The 22805-nt window shown below is 36.4% G+C and overlaps 1 protein-coding gene across 5 annotated transcripts in view; it reads left to right on the top strand.

The window, feature by feature from the left end:
* Positions 1–22805, top strand: part of SPIRE1 (spire-type actin nucleation factor 1) — a 146699-nt gene that overhangs the window by 95947 nt on the left and 27947 nt on the right. For all 5 annotated transcript variants that reach the window (XM_014540273.1, XM_014540275.1, XM_014540274.1 and 2 more), the window contains 6 exons: positions 4261–4338; positions 7221–7385; positions 9520–9606; positions 10899–11028; positions 16793–16834; positions 22300–22472. In XM_014540273.1, coding sequence (XP_014395759.1) covers positions 4261–4338; positions 7221–7385; positions 9520–9606; positions 10899–11028; positions 16793–16834; positions 22300–22472 — 675 coding nt within the window. The remainder of the gene's footprint in view (positions 1–4260; positions 4339–7220; positions 7386–9519; positions 9607–10898; positions 11029–16792; positions 16835–22299; positions 22473–22805) is intronic.

Genomic DNA, 22805 nt, shown 5'->3' with positions numbered 1-22805 from the left:
GGACATAGTGGTGAACAAGATACTCGAGTAGGAATGACAGTGTAGGAGCAGCATTCCAGCAGTGTGAGGAGGGCTGTGGCAAGTGAACGCGGGGCACCGCCAGCGTCTAACCAGGGAATGAAACATTTTGTTTCCTCTACCAATACACATAACTACAGCTGTTTAAAAGTAGCATTTTGCCAAGGGCTTGACTTTCTAAATGTTTAAATGATCCTCACATCTCATTAGTCAAATTCTTCTGAATGGTTAAGCTTACCCTAAATTTCATAAAATCCTATTGTGCGAGGATGATTTCTAGATGCCCAGATTGGAGCCAATTTATCTTTATCTGCTCGTCTTTGATCAGATATTGAAATTATGAGGTAAGAAGATGAATTAGAAATACTCATGGTTTATTATGAATTTTCAAAAGATTATATGAGTATATTTTATACTATATAATCACACTACAGTGACACTTTATTAAATGATTTACATATATTATTTCAATTTGTGCTATACAAGAATCATAATTTCATGATGCAGTTCTTGAGCTCAGTTTATCTTTAATGCTAAAGCATTTTACTTCAAAAATATTTTACTTCAAAAGGAATATTATATGTAGGAATATAAAAAGGAATTTTATATAGAGAGAGTATCTTCTGTTAGGAGAAAAAACAATGTAATTTCTTTGAAAGTATATTAACATATTTTAACTAAGTAAAAAAACTTGGTTCATGGAATTATTGAAACATTCCTTTTTACACATTTAAAAGTTTCTGAACTTTGCAGAGGGGAATACCATTAAATGACAAATAGTTAACAATATGGAGGAAAATAGTGATCATTCAAATGCTGTTATTAAAATACTAGAGGCCCGGTGCATGGATTCGTGCACTGGTGGGGTCCCTCAGCCTAGCCTGCGGTCTCTCGCAATCTGGGACCCCTTGGGGGATGTTGGACTGCCAGTTTTGGCCCTGCCCCTGCAGGCCAGGGCGAGGGACCCCACTGGTGCACAAATCTGTGCACCAGGCCTCTAGTTATGCATGTTTCCATGTTTCCATGCCTGTGTGTTGAGCGTCTACCCGCTGGTGGTCAGTACGCATCATAGCTAATGGTCGAACGGTTAGGCTTTTATAGATAGATAGATAGATAGATAGATAGATAGATAGATAGATTATTTTTATACGTGAATATATTTGTAAGGGTAGTTTAAGAAGAGACATGTAAATTAAAATTACTCTCTGAGCATTTGATATACTTGTAATTTACAGAGTATATTTAATTTCTTTATTTTTAACATGCCAGGAACTGAAAATGTTGGCATGGAGCAGTTCTAATTGCTGTCTTGAGACTGGTTATGTTAGAAATGGGGAGAGTTAATTGCCATGTGGGTGCTCTCAGTTAGAACTTTCTCACCGTATTCTAAGCACAGGTTGGCATCTGTTATTACATTTGTGCAAGCAAAAAAAACATTTATTCAGAAGCTAGAATATCATTGACAGAAGCTTATTTCTAAAATTAGAAAAATCTGTAATTTTATTTCAAATATCTCATTGTTTTTGCTGCTAACAAGAAAAACGTGAGATTTTTAGTTGCACATTGGTTGTAGCTTGTTCAATTATAGTAGTTACAGATTCTTAACTGTATTATATTGATTTGTTGCTGAATCTGAATTTTATTTCATAAAGAAGCTAGAGAGAGATCTTATTTGGTAAAAAGAATGCAATGTTTTTGTGATGGAGTAAAAGTGTTCACAATCAAATCCTCATAGATATTCATTGGCTTATAAAGTTAATACCTACTATATGTTTACCATGAGCTAGGCTGCATGCTGTATTTCTCCTGTATTATTTTATGTAATATTAACAGAATGCTAAAGGTATACCTGCATTTTACAGATGAAAACATCAAACTGGGGGTTAGAGCAGTTTAATAATTTGTTCAAAGTCACACAGCTAGGAAGTATCTGAGTTACAATTTATGCTACTTTATTTTCAGAAAAATAAACATGAAATTCTTGGACCATTCATTGAAAGTATCTTCTGTGTTATAAAGAATAGATAGTGTTTCTTAGTAGCAGAGAGTTAGAGATTTTATCACTGCACAGGTAAAGGTGGAGATGTGTAAAGGCATAGCAGTGAGACCATCCTGACTACATTTAGTCAGGAATATGTTGGAGAATAGTAAAAAGTAAGGTTGGATGGAAGAGAAGCCATATGTTTCTTGTACTATTCCACCAGAGTACCCCAAAGACAAAGAAGAATGAACTCATATTTCTGGACTAAGAGGACATATTAACTCATAACTGTTTCTGTTGCAAGGGACAGTCCACTCAAATTAACATGGGTGGAGTGGGCCGGGTTTATTGGCTCCCATAAGTGGGAAGTTTAAAGGTACCGTTAGCTTTAGGCACAGCTGGATCCAGTACCTCAAACCCTGTGATCAGGGCTGGCTTTCTTTCTTTATCCCCAGGACAGGCTCTTAGGTAAAGGCAGGTAAGATGACAATGTGCTGCCCAAATCTCATATGTTCTCAGTTCAGTAACTACAGCAGAAAGTCTTTTCTGTTAACTGGGGCAGAAAAGTATTGGAGGAAGATAAGGAGTTATGTGCCCACTCAGGAACCAGTCACTGTGACTTGGGAGATGGTATCCTCATCCCTGTGAGTAGGTGACAAATGCTAAGCATGGGCTCAGCCCTACTCAAACTGTAGGGGATGCATGCCCTACAGAGAGAAGGATCTTTATGAAAGGAAGGGAGGGAAAGGGTTTCTAGACAAAAGCAATGGATGCCCACTGACATATAAGTAGTCTGTATCCTATAGTTCAGAGGAGAATTAGGGAATGCATGTTTTGGAATTTCCTTTTCCCCAGAGGATGTAAATGCAAGGTTCTGCTATGTTTAATTGATTATATTTTAAACACAACACTGTGAGGTTAGATGGTGGTATCTTCTTTTTAAAGGTGGGGGACAGAAGGTCCCGGAATCAAACCTGGGACCTTCCAGTTCGCAAATTATTGAGTCACTGGGCTGTTTAATTGATTATATTTTAAACACAACACTGTGAGGTAGATGGTGGTATCTTCCTTTTAAAGGTGGGGAACAGAAGGCCCGAAGAGGGAACTTAAACAAGGCCGTGACTCAGGAGTGGCAAGTGTCTTACTATATAGTCCCAAGCAGGAAACCTGACTTCCTTTTAAAAATAATTATGGAAACACATTCTGAAACAACCAAATATACTTTTTTTCTCCTAATTTCTTTCCTAGGGAGAGAGGAGATAATGCATTATTTATACCACCTTTTCCTCAGAGTAATTTTATTCTTTCTGTATTAATACTCCTGGGCATTATTAAGTACAAAAAAGCAGATGGTGTTATTATCATTTTGCAGATGGTTAATCTGAGATGTTGAATAACTAAAAATAAATGGTTTAGAAATATTTTATATTAAGTATTCATTATTTGTATATAAAACAAATTAGGTTTCATACAATTCATTTAAACTTAGTCCAAATGCAATTAGGCAAATATGCTTAGCAAAATATATTAGAGTTGAATTATTGTGAGTAGGAATGTTATAACACAAAATTGTAATTAATATGTGAATATATATTTTACCTATCAAGATTTTTTTATTGCGGATGTTGAATTAATGCAATTTCAAAGGGTACAAACTTCCAGTTATAAGATGAATAAGTTCTGGGGATCTAATGTATAGCCTGGTGACTATAGTTAACAATATTATATTACATACTTGAAAGCTTCAAAGAGAGTAGATCTTAAATGTTCTCACCATTTATAAAAAAGGTAATTATGTGAGGAGATGGAAGTGGAACTAACCTTATTGTGATAGCCATTTTGCAATATATATATGTATCAAATTAAAAATAAATAAAAGACATTTTGTATATTGAAATGTATTTATTAAATTATTTGAGTATCAACAGTGGCAGTGCTTATATTAGCTTCTGAGAACAGAAATCTGAGTCATGGAGTCTAGAGAAAGGCACAAACAAATGTAAAATTAGTGTTGATAAGAACCATAGAGGAAAGGTTTATGGTGCCACAAAGTTGTATGGCAGGAAGGTTTGGCTTGTTCAAGGAGGAAGGGAAGGTTTCCCTGAAGAATTGGTGATTCTGTTGAACCTGACACTACCTGTATTATCTGCTTCAATAACCGTTTTGTTTATATTTTATCTGAAGGTATCCATTAGAAATTTTAAGTTGAGAAGGTAGCTAAATGAAATTTTTATGCCAAATATTTTTATTTCAACTGGTAGAATCTTAAGAAGATTCAAGAAATGGAGAAGAGCAATGAATCAAACACAGAACTGGAGGAGCTGAAAAACGCTGACTGGGTAAGAGCTGGGCATTCTCCCTGTTCTGTTTAGTGTTAGAGAAGAAATAACTGGTTGTTAAGGACTGTAGTATGAATTGATGTTACATGAATTTGAATACCTAGTCTTTCATTTGAGGAAATACCTATTTCCCATTTAATAAAACTATCTGATTTTATTAGAATCACCCCAATGTCTCTGGGAGTTTCAGTGTTTTAAAATATTGATCTTTCTGATTATATTAATACTTTAGCATAATCTTATATGTAAGTCAAAGTTTATGCTCTGTTTCAGGATAAGGTATGAAATATAGTGTAGTATATTCAACTATTCCCTGGGGATGCAGAATGAATAATATGGGGACTCTGCTTTCATAAAACAGAAGACAGAGTTCTAGAGCAGATGATGGTGGTGTATTCATGTGACACATTTGAGTGTCTACTGTTTTTCCAGCCTGGTACTAGCTCCCTGAATCCCTCTCCTCATAGATGACTTAAAGTCGGGCAGGCATGATGGCCCATGGGGACAGGACAGTGAATGTCACAGAGTTAGACAGAGGTATGTTCAGGTGTCAATGGGAAAACACATTTTAGGATTCTGACTTTTCAGGTTAAGTACACTGGATAAGTATTGACATTATTCAATGAGAAAGTAGGAAAAGATGCAGATTTGGGAGATATGAACAACTTGCTTTTGGACATATTAGATCTGCTTTCTAATTACCTAGAAAGATTAGAATGAAATGAGGAATAGAATGAAGGAGAATCAGAATTTTTTGAATGGCTGACTCTAAACATCTCAGGATATTCCTAATGGAATAAGGGGGAAGTAATAAAATCTCTGGGAATATATACAGTGACAGTTGTGTATTATATTGTATAATAACCATGACTTTAATTTCTGAAAAGTAATTTGTAAAATTTTTGCCAAACAATAATACATAAAGAACTGGCTATATAAAACAAGGCTGTTTTAATCCTTTAATAAATTATAGCAAAAGCTATGTGAGTGATCATCCCCTAATTTACCTATTTTGAGAATTCCAAGTTTCATATGACAGGTTTTCTAAAAGCCTGAGAAGGTCAGAGAAGACCTCTCATATTTTTAAAAGATGAGATAGATTGAACTAGATCTTAAAGGAATAAGTAAGAAAAGTAGAGAAGCTAACTATTTTAGGGACGTATTAGAATATCTTTAATGGCAGAATCTAAACTATTTTTTTTAAAAAGGAATATTTTAGATGTTCTAATGGGTATACCTCAATATTAAATACCTCAAATTCTTTTTGGAATAAGAAATGGTATACATTTTGTTTTTGTTTTTTAATCACAAATTGTTTTGGGGGACATTTTTGAGACATTTAATTCGAGTTATCTTTATAGACAATTCTTATAAATTATACCACTTGATGTTAAAATACACTGAGTGGCCAGATTATTATGACAGGCCAGATTATTATGACCACCCCATCAGTACTTCATTGACATTCCAAAAATACTGGATATTGAAAACTTCCTAAGCAAATACTCTCAAGGTTTTATTATTATTATTTGCATAACTAATTCACTTCATTGTACTAATGGGGTGGTCATAATAATCTGGCCGGTCATAATAATCTGGCCACTCAGTGTATATTTAAGGAGCTATTTGAGATACTTACTAAGTTTAACAAACTACAATATTTCAGTTAAATATCATATTGATTTTTTATTGACTTCAGAGAGGAAGGAAGAGGGAGAGAGAGATAGAAACATCCATGATGAGAGAGAATCATGGATCGGCTGCCTCCTATAAGTCCCCCACTGGGGATCGAGCCCACAACCCGGGCATGTGCCCTTGACCGGAATCGAACCTGGGACCTTCCAGTTCGCAGGCCGACACTCTATCCATTGGGCAAAACCGGCTAGGGCTTGATTTATTTTTCAATGAAGTAGAGACTATGACACCGTTAGCTTATAAAGCAGGAAAACAAAAGGGTTAAATTATAATACACATATTGAATATGTTTTATATTACTATAAGTACTTCATATATATCTCAATCTTTTGAAAGATAGACAAGGCAACTTGCTATTTGTAGATAAGAAAACTGATATTAAATATTTGTGCAAAGATAATAACATAAAAATTGCCATTTTTATGCATTTTCTATGTACAGAACACATATTCTATATAGAGAACATCTCTAATCTGCTCAACAAGTTATGAAGTACCATTTTCTTTTAGTGATAAGGAAGCCAGGGTTCAGAAAGATGAAGCAGCTGCCTGGATATCCAATAGCTAATAGGTGGTTGTATAAGTTTGTTATGGTCACTATAATGCCATGTAACCAAGCACTACAAAATCACTGTGGCATTAGGCATTAATATTAATTTAGCTCATGAATTTGCAGATCAATTGTAGTAACTCCACTCTATGTGTGTCTCATCCTTCTGCTAGGTGGTCATTCCAGTGGGCATCATGTCAATCCAGGCATGTTGTCCTTATGGCGATAATAGAAGTGCGAATGACAGCCCATTGTGCATTTGCTTTTGAAGCCTTTAGTCACGTCATATCCATTACTATTCCAATGGCCAACCAAATCATATATCAAGGTGTGAGAAGTACAGTCTTCCTCTTTAGTGAGCAAAGCTACATAACAGTGTAGACACAGGAGGCCTGAAGAACTGAGACCATTAATGTCTACTAAAGTGGATGAGTTAGGATTTATACCCAGGTGCTCAGCAGTTATAGCTTGTGGATTCTCTACTGGGCTTTCTACTTACTTTTTAGTAGCCTAAAATTTAATTTTAAAATTGTTTTTGTTTGTAATCCAAGCTCTTCATTTTTTCTGTGTGACTGTAGCTATTTATAGGAAACTAATAAATTCATTCATTGATGTCTTTCTACCATTGGTACTTTCAGGCTCGATTCTGGGTACAGGTGATGAGGGATTTGCGGAATGGAGTAAAACTTAAAAAGGTCCAAGAGCGGCAGTACAACCCTTTGCCCATTGAATATCAACTCACCCCTTATGAGATGCTAATGGATGACATTAGATCCAAAAGATACACTTTGCGAAAAGTGATGGTAAGTAACAAAGAAAACTATTAATGGATTCAAATGGATCTTCTTCAGTAATCTTATTTGTTGAAAATGTTCTTTTCAATGTTATATTTTAAAAATATTTTTTTCTCATAAAAGTAATACATGATCATTATAGAAGATTTGGAAAATATAAAAAAGCTCAAAGAAAAAAATTAAAAATATGTAATTCCACAATCCAGAGAGAAATTTTGCTAACATGCTGGTGTATAACCTTCAATTTTTTCCTATACATTTTATTTGGACAATGTGGATTAACATTGGAATCTTTGTTTTGTAACCTGTTATTTTCACTTAACATATGAGCATTTTCTCATGTCATTGTTTATTCAACATCATTTCTAAATGACTGCATCTTTTCCAGCTTATGGCTATACCAGAGTTTATTAAACTAATCAACTTATATCCAGTTATCAACATCCTGTTTTGTGTTACCTTGTATATAAATCTTTTTGAATAGCTACAATTAAATCTTTGAATTAAATTCTTAGGAGTTAAATCATTATATAACTTGATCACCCAATAAATGTAGTACCCATCTGACACATACATAGTTATTACAGTATCATTGATTATATTCCCTATGTGGTACTTTACATCCCTGTCACTGTTCTGAAACTGCCGATTTGTGCTTCTTAGTCCCTTCACCTTTTTCACCCATCTTGAAGCTTTCAAACTGTTCTCTATACCTGTGAGTCTGTTTCTGTTCTTCACATCTTGACCAAATTTTGGGTATCTTTTCGGTTTGACCAATTTGAGTGAGACAAAATACTCTTTTATTTTTAAAAACTGTATCTCTTTGCTTATTTCTCTGCATTTTCTGCTGCCCTGTGAAGTGCTCTTCTAGGGTCTCCCATTTTGGGGCCTGGGAATGAACAGGGTGAGCTCTGATCCTCTGGGGGTGGGAGGGCCACACTGGCTGAGCTTGTGCTCAACTAAAATGTTTAAAATGCAGCAAACCTCTCAGCTCAAGGATGACTCTCCTTCACAGACCCCCCTATTCACATCATTTGTTTTCATTTTATTCTCATAATTTTTTTTTAATTTTTACTTTTCAACTAGAGGCCTGATGCACGAAATTCATGCAAGGGCTCGGCGGCCCTCGCAGACCCTGGCTGCCTTGGCCCGTGCAGCCCAGCTTCATCTGGAAGGTCATCTGGATGGTCGTTCTGCTGTTTGGTGTAATTAGTATATTAGCTCTTTATTATATAGGATTATAGTTGACATTCAATGTTATTATATACTAGTTTCAGGTGTATGGTATAGTGGTTAGTCAATTATATACTTTACAAAGTCATCCCCCTGATAATTCAAATACCCATATTGCCTATATTTCCTATGCTACATCCCCATGACTATTCTGTAACTACAAATTTGTACTTCTTAATCCCTTCACCTTTTTCACCCAGTCCCTCCCCTCTGGCAGCCATCAGTCTGTTCTCTGTATCTGTGAGTCTCTTTCTATTTTGTTTGTTTGTTTTGTTCTTCAGATTCCACATGTAAGTAAAATCCTATGGTATTGGGCTTTCTCTGTCTGACTCATTTCGCTCAGCATGATACCCTCTAGGTCCATCCGTGTTGTTGTGAATGACCTATTCACATAGTTTTGATGCTATTTCCTAAGGACAGTGACCCAGACTGTGTTGTGCTAAGAACACAGCTGCTTCCTTCCTGTGATCATTGGCTCACAAAGGGAGCTGGGCCTGAACTCCAGATGACCTTCCCTGAGAAGCAGAAGACTACACTCAAGTCCGCTGTGACACCCTAGAGTAGCGGTTCTCAACCTGTGGGTCGCGACCCCTTTGGTGTTCGAACGACCCTTTCACAGGGGTCGCCTAAGACCATCCTGCATATCAGATATTTACATTACGATTCATAACAGTAGCAACATTACAGTTATGAAGTAGCAACGAAAATAATTTTATGGTTGGGTCACAACATGAGGAACTGTATTTAAAGGGCCAGAAGGTTGAGAACCACTGATCTAAGAGAAAAGAGGTCAGTGCCCCTGACTAAATAGTCAGGTATTGCTTGTTTTAAAAATTCTTCTGGCACACTATTGAAAATCACTGCTATAATCAGATGAATCTTCTACTTTTTGTCTTTTTTTTTTTTTCAGGTGAATGGTGATATTCCTCCTCGGTTAAAAAAAAGTGCTCATGAAATCATTCTCGACTTCATCAGATCAAGACCTCCTTTAAATCCAGTATGTAATTTGACTTATTCCTCTTGATTGGCATTCACAGAATGAATTATTCTCCTATAGAGTGTGATATCTAGAACTCAGCTCTTAAAGTGGTTAGTTTTTACATTGAGCTTTTATTCTCAGAACTAGAGGCCTGGTGTATGAAATTCGTGTACAGGTAAGGTCCCTAGGCCTGGCCTGCGATCAGGCCGATTGGGGCCTTCCTTCGATCCGCGCCACCCCTTGGTGGTCAGCGCATGTCATAGCAAGCGATCAAACTCCCAGTCTAACTCCCAAGGGAACACTTTGCATATTAGCCTTTTATATATATAGAAGATAGATGGTGACTCCCCTTCCCAGTCTCTTGGAGGATGGTCTGCAGTAGACTGACCTGTGCACGCCCCTGGCTGGGGAGAAGGCAGATATTTAAGAACGAACAAAAGCTGTTCTAAACTATTGGGGTAGAGGAAGGTGGTAGCGATAAGAGAGAGGCAAGCAAAGTGTTTCTAATCAGACTTTTGTACTGACAGCCCAAGCTGCTAGCACGAGAGCTGCTGGACCTCGTGGCTTCGCATTTCAACCTGAAAGAGAAGGAGTACTTTGGCATCACGTTCACAGATGACATGTAAGTGTTTTTCCTGTCGTTTTTATTTCTTCACCTTTTGTCTGGACCACCTACTACTGTCATTCATAATTAGCAAAAAAAGGGGGGGGTGCTCTAATAATTAGAATATGTCCTACTTAAAGATTTTTTAAAAAATATTTTTTTATTGGTTGTAGAGAGGAAGGGAGAGGGAGAGAGAGATAGAAACATCAGTGATAAGGGAGAATCATTGATCAGCTGCCTCCTGTACACCCCCCCACTGGGGATCGAGCCCACAACCCCAGCATGTGCCCTGACTTGGATTGAACCGTGACCTCCTGGTTCATACGTTGACACTCAACCACTGAGCCACAGTTGTCTCTTTAAAATTAGTTAAGCACGTACGACTAAATCACTGTGAAATTCAGAAGTCTCCCTATTGTTTTAGAAATCTTGATAATGACTCTAAATAGATTTTTTTTTTATAGCAAAGGTGGAGATTTATTGAAGAACAAGTACAGACTCCCACAGGGGGAGAGGGAAAGAGTCCTACAGAATGGACTCCCAAGTAGGGAGGAGGAAAAGGATCCCCTCTAAATAGTTTTTTATCAAGCAGTGTGTCAATCCATAAAATATCATTTCATAACATTATACTGTATGAATGGACTTAAGTAAAAACTATTTAAGGACAACTACTTAAAGTCTCCAACCATTATGTGTTTTTTTCAAGGCCTCAGCCAGAAAACTAAAACCCACTCCACCACGGCCACGGAGCCTCCATGAAAGAATACTAGAAGAAATCAAAGCAGAAAGAAAGCTGCGGCCCGTCTCCCCAGAAGAGATTAGACGTAGCAGATTAGGTGAGTCACTGCTTTCCACACTCCTGGTCTAGTCACACCCACTTGAAAAAGTGTCTTTATATAGTCAGCTTAGTGGAACTAACGGTACAAGAATAAGAAATTCTTTCCCTACATCATCCTGAACTGGCAGAGTGGATGGAGCTCTGCCAAGCTCTAGACCAGCCGTTCTCAACCTGTGGGTCGCGACCCCTTTGCTTTCACAGGGGTCGCCTAAGACCATCCTGCATATCAGATATTTACATTACGATTCATAACAGTAGCAACATTACAGTTATGAAGTAGCAACGAAAATAATTTTATGGTTGGGTCACAACATGAGGAACTGTATTTAAAGGGCCAGAAGGTTGAGAACCACTGCTCTAGACTGTGGCTTTAGGAGAGGGTCTTTACCTCTCTGAGTGTCTATTTCTTTGTCAAGAGAAGGGGCATAAAAATTCCTCTACACCTGAATTATGGCTTTTTTGGAAGAATTAAATAAGATTGTGGTTAAAATACTTTATAAATTGTGACATATATACAAAGATATGTTTTAGAATAAAGATGATGGTGTTACTTCAAGTTTCTCTTGTCTTATATACAAAGATATGTTTTAGAATAAAGATGATGGTGTTCAAGTTTTTATTGTCTTGATTATGGGTTTAAAGATATGGTATTAGGTGATAAAAGCATCAATTACTATCTGATATCACTTAACTTATTCTCAAAGTTCCTTTATATTTAGTAAATTTAATGTGTTTAATGTATACTATAAGCACACATTGATTTTGATTTATAGATAGATTATTGTAAACGTTTTGTTTATACAACTCTCCTCCACTCTAAGGTGTCCAAAGAATTCAGAGAAACTTCCGTTAGGAAAATAGATTATAATGGCACCTGAACAGGAAGGGAATCAGTTCCGTGACACCACCCTCTCCTAGTTTCCCTTCTGATTTCTTTTTCTGCTTCTTTGAGACTCTTCTTGATTCTTTAAGTTTCTATCTTGGGCTCACTTCTTCCTGTTCAGCCATGCCCTTTTCCATAGTTTTTGTTTCTGGCTATCTTCCAGCCCCGAATCTATAGCACAGATTTCTCTAAAAGTTCAAACTCATGCATCCATCTGTCTGCTAGATAGAGCCTCCTTATATCCTACAAGCAAGACAAGCCCAACAAGTCCACAAGTAAACTCATCTGCTCTCTACCCAAACTGTCTCTTCCTGTTTCCCCATCTCAGTGTGCCCAACACAAAGTTCAGCATCATCTCTGATTCTTAACAGCCAAGCCCTGTTGATTTTACTTCTGGAACTTTCTAGGCTTCCACTGTCTTAACCTAAGTTGTCATCTTCTCTGGTCTATTTATTGCATCAGTTCTGATTACTCTCCCTAGTCCAGCTCGGAACTCTACAGTCACTCCATATTGATGTTCTTTGACTCTCAGCCCTTCTGTTACATTGTGACCTTCATGATGGCAGGACCCATGTCTGTCTTGTTCATTATTGTGACCCCAGTCCCTAGTATAGGGACTTGGCTGTAAAAAGAACTCCCATAGGTGTTGAAATTTTTAAATGTACCTTACAATTACTAAACTACAAATAAAAGTTATGTCAATTTATCCCTGTCTAATTTTTATGGCAGCAAGTGTTGTCTCTTAAAAATTATGTTTAGCCCAGCCAGCATGGCTCAGTGGTTGAGCATCGACTGGTCAAGGTTTGATTCCTGTCAGGGCACATGCATGGGTTGTGGGCTGGACCCCCAGTGTGGGGTGTACAGGAGGCAGCGATCAATGACTCTCTCATCATTGATGTTTCTGTCTCTCTCCTTCACCAATTCTGATATCAATAAAAATACTTTTAAATGATGTTTATAGCATGCAAAGTGACAAATCCATATGAGCATTTACATAATAATGAGCCAAAACATATAAACCATGTGAACCAAGAGTTCTTATCCTGGGATCCTTAACTGGGCCTGAGGAGGGTCTGTGAATCCCCTGAAATGTTTTAAAAATGTATTCATATTTCACAGACTATATGTGTATGCATTTTTTTTGAGAACAGAGAGTTAGAACCACTATGGAAAAATAAGGAAATTAATTGTAGGATAATTGTTTTAAACTAGATTTTTTAAAATTTACTACACCTTGAAAAGGAATAATGGAGGTAATACAAACGATTTCAACAAAACTATAGAGTAAAATAAATAGTTTGCCATGAGAAAAGTAAGCTTTATGATTTACAGGAGTAAAGATTAACTGGGCTTGGGATTATAAACTTTAATGGCAGTACCAACAGAATAGAGAAAGGAACAAGACAAGCATAATGTACTTGTATTACTTGGATGGTATGTGACGTTGAGTCTCTTTTTCTCTTTTCTTTTTTCCCAATACTGTTTTGAACCTTTATTTTCTATTAAACATTGTGCCAGCTGTTGGGGGACACAGTTAAATAAGACATCATCCCTGCCCGCAAATGCTTACAGAAGAGTGACTCTGGAGTGTCCTGCATGTTCATGTTGCAAGAGATACACATGAGTGCTAATAGCAGCCAGTGAGAGGGCGTTAAGTGAGGTCGTTTGAAGGAGTTTAAGGAAGAAACTAACAATCTTTATAGGCATCAAAGGGACACTCTTTTTTTTTTAATATATTTTATTGATTTTTTACAGAGAGGAAGGGAGTGGGATAGAGAGTTAGAAACATCGATGAGAGAGAAACATCGATCAGTTGCTTCCTGCACACCCCCTACTGGGGATGTGCCTGCAACCAAGGTACATGCCCTTGACTGGAATCGAACCCTGGACCCCTCAGTCCGCAGGCCGACGCTCTGTCCACTGAGCCAAACCGGTCAGGGCGGGACACTCTTAAATTGCATGGAATGTCATCACAAACACTTGTTACACACATATTCTCCTGTTTCATTTTAAACAAATTAGATGCTAACTAATAGAAGCCCTATTTTACAATAATTAAATATCAGTTTTTGTTGATTATATCGTATCTTATTTTAACCTTATACTTGGTATTTCACAACAACCAGAATTGAGCTATTATAGAAAGTGATTTTCTATGAGAATCTTACTTCTAGACTTCTGTCTTCAAAGTGATCTTAAATTTTAATTGAACAGTAAAAGATTTGGGCTCATTATTTCTGTAGATATATATATTGGTTCTTACACTTTTCCTTTGGGGGGTTTGGTTAGGATAAGCTTGGCAGAATTAACTTGAAGAAATGTTTCCCTAAATATTTTTATAACCTTTTCCTCTCCATATAATTGCAAGTAGAAACCCCACTGTTGAAATGGGGGAAATATGTAAATGTTTAAAGAATAAATGTTACCCATAATTTCAACAGCCAGAGGCAGTTCCTGCAAATCTACTTGTGCATCTTGAATTGGAAATAAAAAAAATTATGTACAGTATTCTTCTGTCTTCATTTAACATTGTATGTGACATGAGCACTTCCACTGCCATTAAATATGACTCAAAACATTATTTATAAGGACAAGATATCCTCACATATGGCTAAACTGTGTTTATTTACCTACTTCTCTATTGTTTTACAGACTGTTTTCCTATTAAGTCTGAAATTACTATTGTACATAGTGTTCATATCTGATCTTTTTTTTTTTCCCTAACATCTTTTACTGTATTGAGATTTTGGGTTTAAAATATAAGTTGTTACTTTTAAAACATCATTTTTCTAAACATCTTAGTGGTTATGATGCTTGATTGCTGTCCTCTTGTGGTATATAGAACTTAGAAAAATCTGAACCTCATCTTTCAAGAAATAATAGCATCTCTTTCTTATACAGTAGTCAGTCTATTTCAAAAGATATGTTCATGTTCCAGAGAAGAGCAGAATAATATATTGGAGAAGAGTGATGAATGCTTTTACAATGTGTAGTATTTTATTTACTCTACATAATTGGGGAAATCCAGATTCGGTATTATTTGAGTTTAGAAATGCAGAGGTTTTTTTAATGGTGTGTGGAGGATTATTCTCGTCAATGTAAAATCTCGAAAGACAACTAAAACACAGTAAATTGGTTATTTAAAAGTTAAAGTGTAGTTTGTATATTAGGATGAAATACCTAAAATATTATTTCCTGATTATCAAACAATAAGTATGATTCTTAACACATAGTTGCTTTATTTGCCCCATTTAATATTCACACCCCCTTTGTTGACTTAAGTGCTTTTTAAAACATCTGCATGTGATTCTGACATCTTGCTAAGTTGAGTTTGAGATGTAACTGAATGCTTTTCCTTCACATCATTTTTTTTTAAAACACTATATTGAGACTTTGGGTTGTAAATATAAATTGTTCCTTTAAAAAAACATCTGCCAAAAAACATATCAAGAGATACTTACGTGCTGTTAAATGTGGGCGTTAGAACGCTATAGGCAATCTACCTGGAAAACTTGAACTGGGCAGACACGCCTGTACTTCCTTCCCCACTAGACCTCATGTTCTAGTCTCTTCTGACCACAAAGGCACCTGTATCCCTGAGCCTAGGTCATAGAATATGCAGTCCTGGTAAGAAATTTGGGCTGTAGTGAAAATAGATAATTCTGACTGTCATGAATACCCAAATCCATCAAATCTTTGTATAACCTTTTTAAAAACAGTTTTATTAAGATAAATTTACCTATCATAAAGTTCATCCTCTTTAAGTTATAAAATTCAATGGGTTTTAGTATGTTATAAAAATTTAAAAACAAAGTATTCAATAGGAAATAAATAAGTTTATTCTTAAAAAAGTATATTTATTGAGCTTTTTACTGTGTACCAAGCACTGTTCTGAGCACCTTTTCTTTTCTCTCTCTTTTTTTTTTGTACAAAATTATTTAATCTTCCTAACAGTTCCATGAGGTGTAGGTATCATTATTACCATTTTACAGATGAAGTAACTGTAGCACAAAGAGGTTAAGTAACTTGCCCATAATCACACTGGTAGTAAGTGGCAGAGCTGATGTTCAAATTTAGGCATTCTGGCTCCTGAGGCCTCTTTTCAACTACTAGGTTACACTGCCTTCAGTAGACAATTATTGACATACTAGAGGCCCAGTGCACGAATTTCATGCACTGGTAGGGTCCCTAGTAGCTGCTGGCTGCCGGCTGCTGGCCGGGTACTCTCTCCCTTCCCCCAGTTGCCTGCTGCTGCTGCTGGCCAGGGCCTCTCTCACCCTGGTGGCTGCAGCTGGCCAGGGCCTCCCTCCCTTCCCCCAGCCAGCCCCGCCCCCTGGTCGAACTCCCGGTCGAGGGGACAATTTGCATGCTATGCTTTTATTATATAGGATTGTGATGCTGCTAGTTCCTAAATGAGACTTCATATAAAATGTTTCACCTATATACAGAGAGCCAAATTTTCACCCTGAAATAAATTATTTAATAACACATTTATCTTTAAATTTTAAAGATTTTGTATGTTCTGTAAAACTGTGTTTTTAAAAATGGCTATTTTTTTCTTTTGATGTTATGTTGAAGTCAAAAATTCTGTAGTACTATGGTTCTTTAAAATTTTTGTTTTTATCATGCTTATTTTTAACATGTTCTTTAAAAAGTTATTTTCTTCTTTTAATGTTACTTCATTTGAAGTCTGAGTGATAGAATTGAAACTAAGATTCACAGTTTCATTATATTTTAGATTTTTATTCACTGCCTTCTGCCTTACAGTCTGAAATGTGCCACTCCAGGTCTTCTTGAATTTTCCCCTCTTTTTTGTCCTCCCTGTATATTTCTAACAGCTGAATTATTTTCTTTTTATTGTTTGTTTTCTTTTTTTCAGCAGTGCGGCCACTTAGCATGTCTTACAGTTTTGACTTGTCAGGTAAAAAAAAAAAAATGCTTTCACACCTGACGTGGGTTTTGTGGTTTCTGTGAAATACATTTCATTCATCTGCTTGTTCAAACATGTCAAAAAAGAAAATTGAAAGGCTTCTTCTAAGCTGTGGTCAGTAAAATAATACTTTCTGCTTATACTTTTAAAAAAGTAAAACTGCAATAAATCTGTTGCCTACCAAGGGGTTATGGAAGAACCATTACACCATACCTACGGTTATGGAAAGTGGCTGCCGATCCCTATGGTCTCTCACTCACCCACAGTCTTCTAAAGCAGTGATGTCACAGTCTACAGCAGAACTTTGCTTTAAGAGACTAGAAAAAACCTTTCAAGAAACAAAGTTTTGACACTGCTTATTCTCTAAAGCATTTAAGTAGCTAAACTGAAAACTGTCAGCTACTTCAGAGAACTGCCGCTTCTCAGTTGATGGACAAGAACTTGTATCTCTCTGCTCCCTGTAGAAAGGCCAAGTCACAAACAGTTCTGAGTGCTCATTAACAGTATGAAAACAGAAAAGCACGGAATGGCATTGGTTGTAAAATAGGAGCCCCGGGTTTGTTGTACAAGTTTAGACCCCTCCTGTTAAGTAGACAGGGATTAATAGTGAAACAAACAACTATTAATGAGTACAGTGGGGCCTTGACTTATGAGTGTCCCAACTAACAAGTTTTTCGAGATACGAGCCATCTCTCTCGGCCGAGTTTTTGCTTTGAGTTGCGAGCTAAAATTCGGTTACGAGCCAGCTTCAGATACCCCACCGCTAGTTGGCGCAGCGAACGTCACAGTGAACGCCACAACATCAGCCCAGCATCACGTGTCTCACTCGTTCACTTTAAGATTTGACATACGAGTAATTTGAGTTACGAGCTCCGTCAAGGAACGAATTAAACTCGTAAGTCAAGGCCCCACTGTAAATGTGATCTGTAAAATCAGCCCTCTTTTTAAACTATATATGAGCAAAGTTTCCCAGCCAACTTAATCCTCGTAAATTATTTTGCCAGTTAGAATTTTTAATTTCGGAAGTTGTCGTTTTGAACATAAAATGAGTTAAGATGTTGGGACTAATATTTTGTTCCAGAATTTTCTTTTATGTGCCATGGAATTGTTGGCATATGTTAAATACAAATTCATATTTAAAGAGCCAGAGAGTTCTAGTATTATATTCTGTTTATGACTATTTACTGAGTATCTTTCAACTCCTAAACTAGTTCCTAACTTTTTTTTTAAACTTTTTATATTTGTAGGTCTCAGACATGACTAATATTTGTGCTTTTAAGAAATTCAAATAAATAATTTACATTCTTCACTTCTTTTGACTGACCACTAAAGAGCTTTTCTATTTTCTTTTATCTGCTTGAAAATTTTTATTTTACCAACCATTTGCAGAGTAACCTTATAAAAAATTTTGTTCTGGAAAATAAACTCAAAATGTTTTGGAATATAAGTTACTACCAGTCTCGTAAAAGTTGGCAGTATATATTACAGGCACTCTACCGCTTCTAAATATCTACTAAAGATGTTTCCATCAGTTGGACTGTATGAGAATGGCTGGCTACCTAAACACATTGACCGTTGGCTAACACAATTAAGCACAGGTGACTGGTCTAGACATTATGCATGCCCACACACATTATATATAGGTGTATTTTGGGTTCTTATAGGTTATATGATGGGTTATGTATTGGGAAGAAAGATATTGGTAGTTGACCTCCTTGATATAAACGAGTAACAAAAAGTTTTTATGTGCTTTCACTGCTCATCATTTGCTATAGTTTACTTCATAATTTAGTGTATATACTTCATGATTTCTACATGCTTTGTTCTCAATTTCTTGTGCTTCTTTTATGTTTTTATTGTTGCATCTTGACAAATTATAAATGGGCCCTGACTGGGTGGCTTACCTGGTTGGAGCATCGTCCTGTACACCAAAAGGTGGTGGGTTCGATTCCCAGTCAGGGCATATACCTAGGTTGCGGGTTCAGTCCCTGGTCAGGGCATATACAGAAGGCAACCAATCGATGTTCTCTCTCACATTGATGTTGCCCTTTCTCTCTCCTTCCTTCCCTCTCTCTAAGATCAATATTTAAAAAATTATAAATGGAAAAGATGGATCCATTCTTTAACCTAATGCCAAGTTGGAAAACTAAGGAGTAAATATTGAAACATGTAAATAATTCCCCTGAACTCAAGTGTAGAATAAGACATAAAGTATATTCTGTTGCTTAGGTATATCTTAGAAATATTAATCCTTAGTGGAAAATTTTAATCTATTCAACATTAATTAAGGTAAGTATAATTTATTTTTGCAATGCAAATATTAAATATGTAATCTGTATCCCAGTTATATTTCCTCCAACTAAGTAAGGCAGCAACTGGGTGTATCTAATACACATAAAGTTATTATAATAAAGTATTCAATATCATGGCCATGCACTGAACCTGAGATATGTGACTTTTAAAGCCATATCTAGCATCTTAAATATTTTGTTTAGTTATAAATATACGTTGTTTTCCTCAAGAAATTCTGTCTTATGTAGAAGTACAAAGTTTTATCTAAGTATTTGGTTTTCTCACACTAAAGTAATGAGGATTTATTTATTTGAACAGAAGAGTATAAGTAATCAAACTACTTAAAAACATCACTTAAAAATATGTTCAACTGAGTCTTTTAGAAATATGAAATATGAGATGAAATCACACACAGTATTTAGTTTTATACGTGGAGATCATTCTGAAACCTTACTGTTACATAGCATATTTTTTATTAATCTTATTTATCTCAAAGCCTTCAATTTAGTACAAGGTGTTTATTTTAGTAGTTTTAGTCAGTGAACTCTATCAGTCTCATAGCACAGTCTTTAGGCAGTTAGAGAGCTAATGGGTAATTTCTCAAATCCCTGCCTTGAGAATGAAATGAACTCATGGCAGCCCTTATCACTTAACAGTGTTTCCTAAGCTTCAGTTCAGATACCACCCTCATGATTTTTGCCAGACTTAAGTGCTACCAGGTATTATTTTAAGTTTTTTAAATCTATCATAAATGACATAAATATCTTAAGCAGAAACATCCATAAAATCATGCATCTGATAAAGTATTTTTTTAAAAACATTAAAGTAAATATATAACCACTAAAACTGTTTCAGTGTTCCTCCAGGCACTCCTAAGTGGTCTCACCTAACCTGATAGATTGGGAATGTGAGACCTGCCTTGGGAAGCTGACTGCGCTGCGTTCTCACTATACCTCCAATTTGGGAGCCTCGATTGAAATATGGGTAGTTAAGAGGGATGAAAGAGTGTGCAATTTTAACTTTGTGCTTTCTCTTGAAAGACTAACTAGTTCAACAACATGAACAATTCCATAGGGAGGGTATGAAATGAGATACACTATAGAATCAGGTTTTTAAAAATATGTATTTCTGGCCTAGCCGGTTTGGCTCAGTGGATAAAGCATTGGCCTGCTAACCGAAGGGTCCCTGCTTCGATTCCGGTCAAGGGCACATGCCTGGATTGCAGGCTCAATCCCAGTAGGGGGCATGCAGGAGGTAGCCAATCAGTGATTCTCTCTTATTATTGATGTTTCTATGTCTCTCTCCCTCTCCTTTTCTCTCTGAAAAAAAAAAAAAAGCAATTAAAAAATATGAATATATACTTCAAGACCATATTTAAGCACTACCTTTTTTCTTGACTAGGAATTAATCAGCCCAATCATTTCCTCCTTTGCTTTCTAGAAAACTTTGAAATTACTCCTAAGTGTGGCAGCCTACCACTCTCTACACCTCCTTATTAAAGCTGTATTTGAAGACTTTAACCATTACAATGTGTGTAAAAACTGGCTGCTTTTACCCTTTTGTCCCCTTCAGCATACCTCCTTCCCTAATGATTTATTTGTTCTAGCTACTTAATACCTGGAAACATAATAACAAAAGTAATGCACGTGTTGTCAAAATTTCTATTAGAAATTTTATGTAAACTGGTAAGTGATTAATGGATGGTATGTCTGTCTTCTTCCTTCCTTTTTCCTTTCCTCCATCCTTCCTAGCTTACTCAAACCTTTCTTCTAGTTCACAAGGGAGTGTTCTCTGGCCTTCTTGATCTCTCAAAATAAACAGAAATTGTAAATATTAAGTCAGATAATGTTATAGAAGGCTGTACTAGAACACATTTATATACTTAATCTTTCCTGGAAATCCACTTCTTAAACTTCAAGCATATAAATATTATTCGTTGGGGAGAACTACTGGTTCTTAATTTTATAATAACCAGTTACAATGCTTTCCCCTCGTAAAGGAGCTTGAAGCATGTCTTTTTCGCTTAGTGTATCCTTACCCCCAACTACAGGGGCTTCAGACTGTTCCATGTGCACAGACCTGCTCATGGTGCTGACCTGGAACTTAAATTATACAGTGACTGCTTTTTCCCAGCTTTAAATACTCTAACTTGGTAGTTAGTTATTAAACGTTGATGTTTAACAATTCATTTGAAATACTGAGGAAAAGTGGTTCCACTTGCATTGGAGAATTCCAGGGTACAGTGAAAAAAAAAAAAGTGGACTTTAGAATTGGTACTGACTAGGATTCAAGTTTCCGCCACACACTAGCTGTGTGACTGGCTAAATCACTCTGATCCTTGGCTTACTTGCTAATGTAGATACAAATTGGTGTTATTAATTGCTCACATTCATGGTGAACTGCCTGTAATACAGCATTAAGTATTTTATATACTAGTACAGTTGTTAACTTATTTAATCCTCACAACAAACTCATGTCTGTTGTTAGCCCATTTTATAGATGAGGTAACAGGAGGTTAGGTAACTAGCAGCAGAGCTTGACTTTGAGCAGAGCCATCTGCATCTTACTGTACTGTATACTCTGTGCTCTGCTCTGAACCCTGCATTTCTTTAATTTGTTACATTGCTTTCCCATCCAGATTGGAGCGCTGAATAAACTAAGTCAGCTTTATCAGAGGGATTGTATCCCAGATTCTTTGTGTTCATGTTTATATGAATATGGGTTATTAGCTATTTTCAATCAAGCAATGTTCGTACCTGACAACCGTACACTTACTTAGGCTTCATGCATGCCATCACTTTGATCCACCCATCACTAGCTCTTTAGAGTCTGTAAAGTAAAACTAGCCTCTCTGAGCCTCTGGAAAATGAAGAAGTTGAGTCAGTTATCTGTAGAACTTCTTTTAGCTCTAAATTTTAACCTATAAATGTGAATATATCATTAGTCAGTTAAAGGTTTTCTTCAGTTGAATCCGACAGTTAATATCTAACAAAAATGTTTTGTATACATAGGTGTATCAAGCTGCTGTGCTGTATTTGTGTGACATGGAAATGCTATGTCACTGGTGTGTGTTTCTGAGTGCAGGTACTTGGGGAAGTGTGTTTTGTCCACTGATTACCTTTCTTAGCTCAAGAAAAGGTGAGCTTTCTTCTTTCTCTTACCAGATGTAACTACCCCTGAATCTCCAAAGAGCACTGCGGAATCATCAGTGGTGAATGGAGGTTTAACATCACAAAGAAAAGAAAACGGGCTAAATGCTGCGCAGCAGGTGCCTGTGCAGCGGAAGAGGCTCCTGAAAGCTCCGACTCTGTCTGAACTGGACAGCTCTGACTCCGAGGTGAGGTCCCGCGAGGCCCTGGTTCACAAAGCTTGACTCGGAGTTCAGGATGCTAACACTCGCTGACCTCCCCATTTTTCAAGCAATAAAGTTAGGATTAAAATTGATTGGTTTAGCAGGAAATAAAACAGGATTATTCGCTGTCACTTAGTAAAGATCAACATAATGACCATAGTATATAGAATAAGTTTTAAAATATTGATACAGTCTTAGATTACGATGGGGTTAAAATAAGTCAACAATTTTTAGACTTACATTATCTTAAATACCTTTTATATGGAGGAAGGGAAAAGAAAGACATATTTCCACTAAAAACACTTAACACTGTAGAAT

This window comes from Myotis brandtii, unplaced genomic scaffold (assembly GCF_000412655.1).
Source record: "Myotis brandtii unplaced genomic scaffold, ASM41265v1 scaffold240, whole genome shotgun sequence".
Taxonomy (NCBI): Eukaryota; Metazoa; Chordata; class Mammalia; order Chiroptera; family Vespertilionidae; genus Myotis; species Myotis brandtii.
This window is presented reverse-complemented; position numbering and strand designations above follow the sequence as displayed.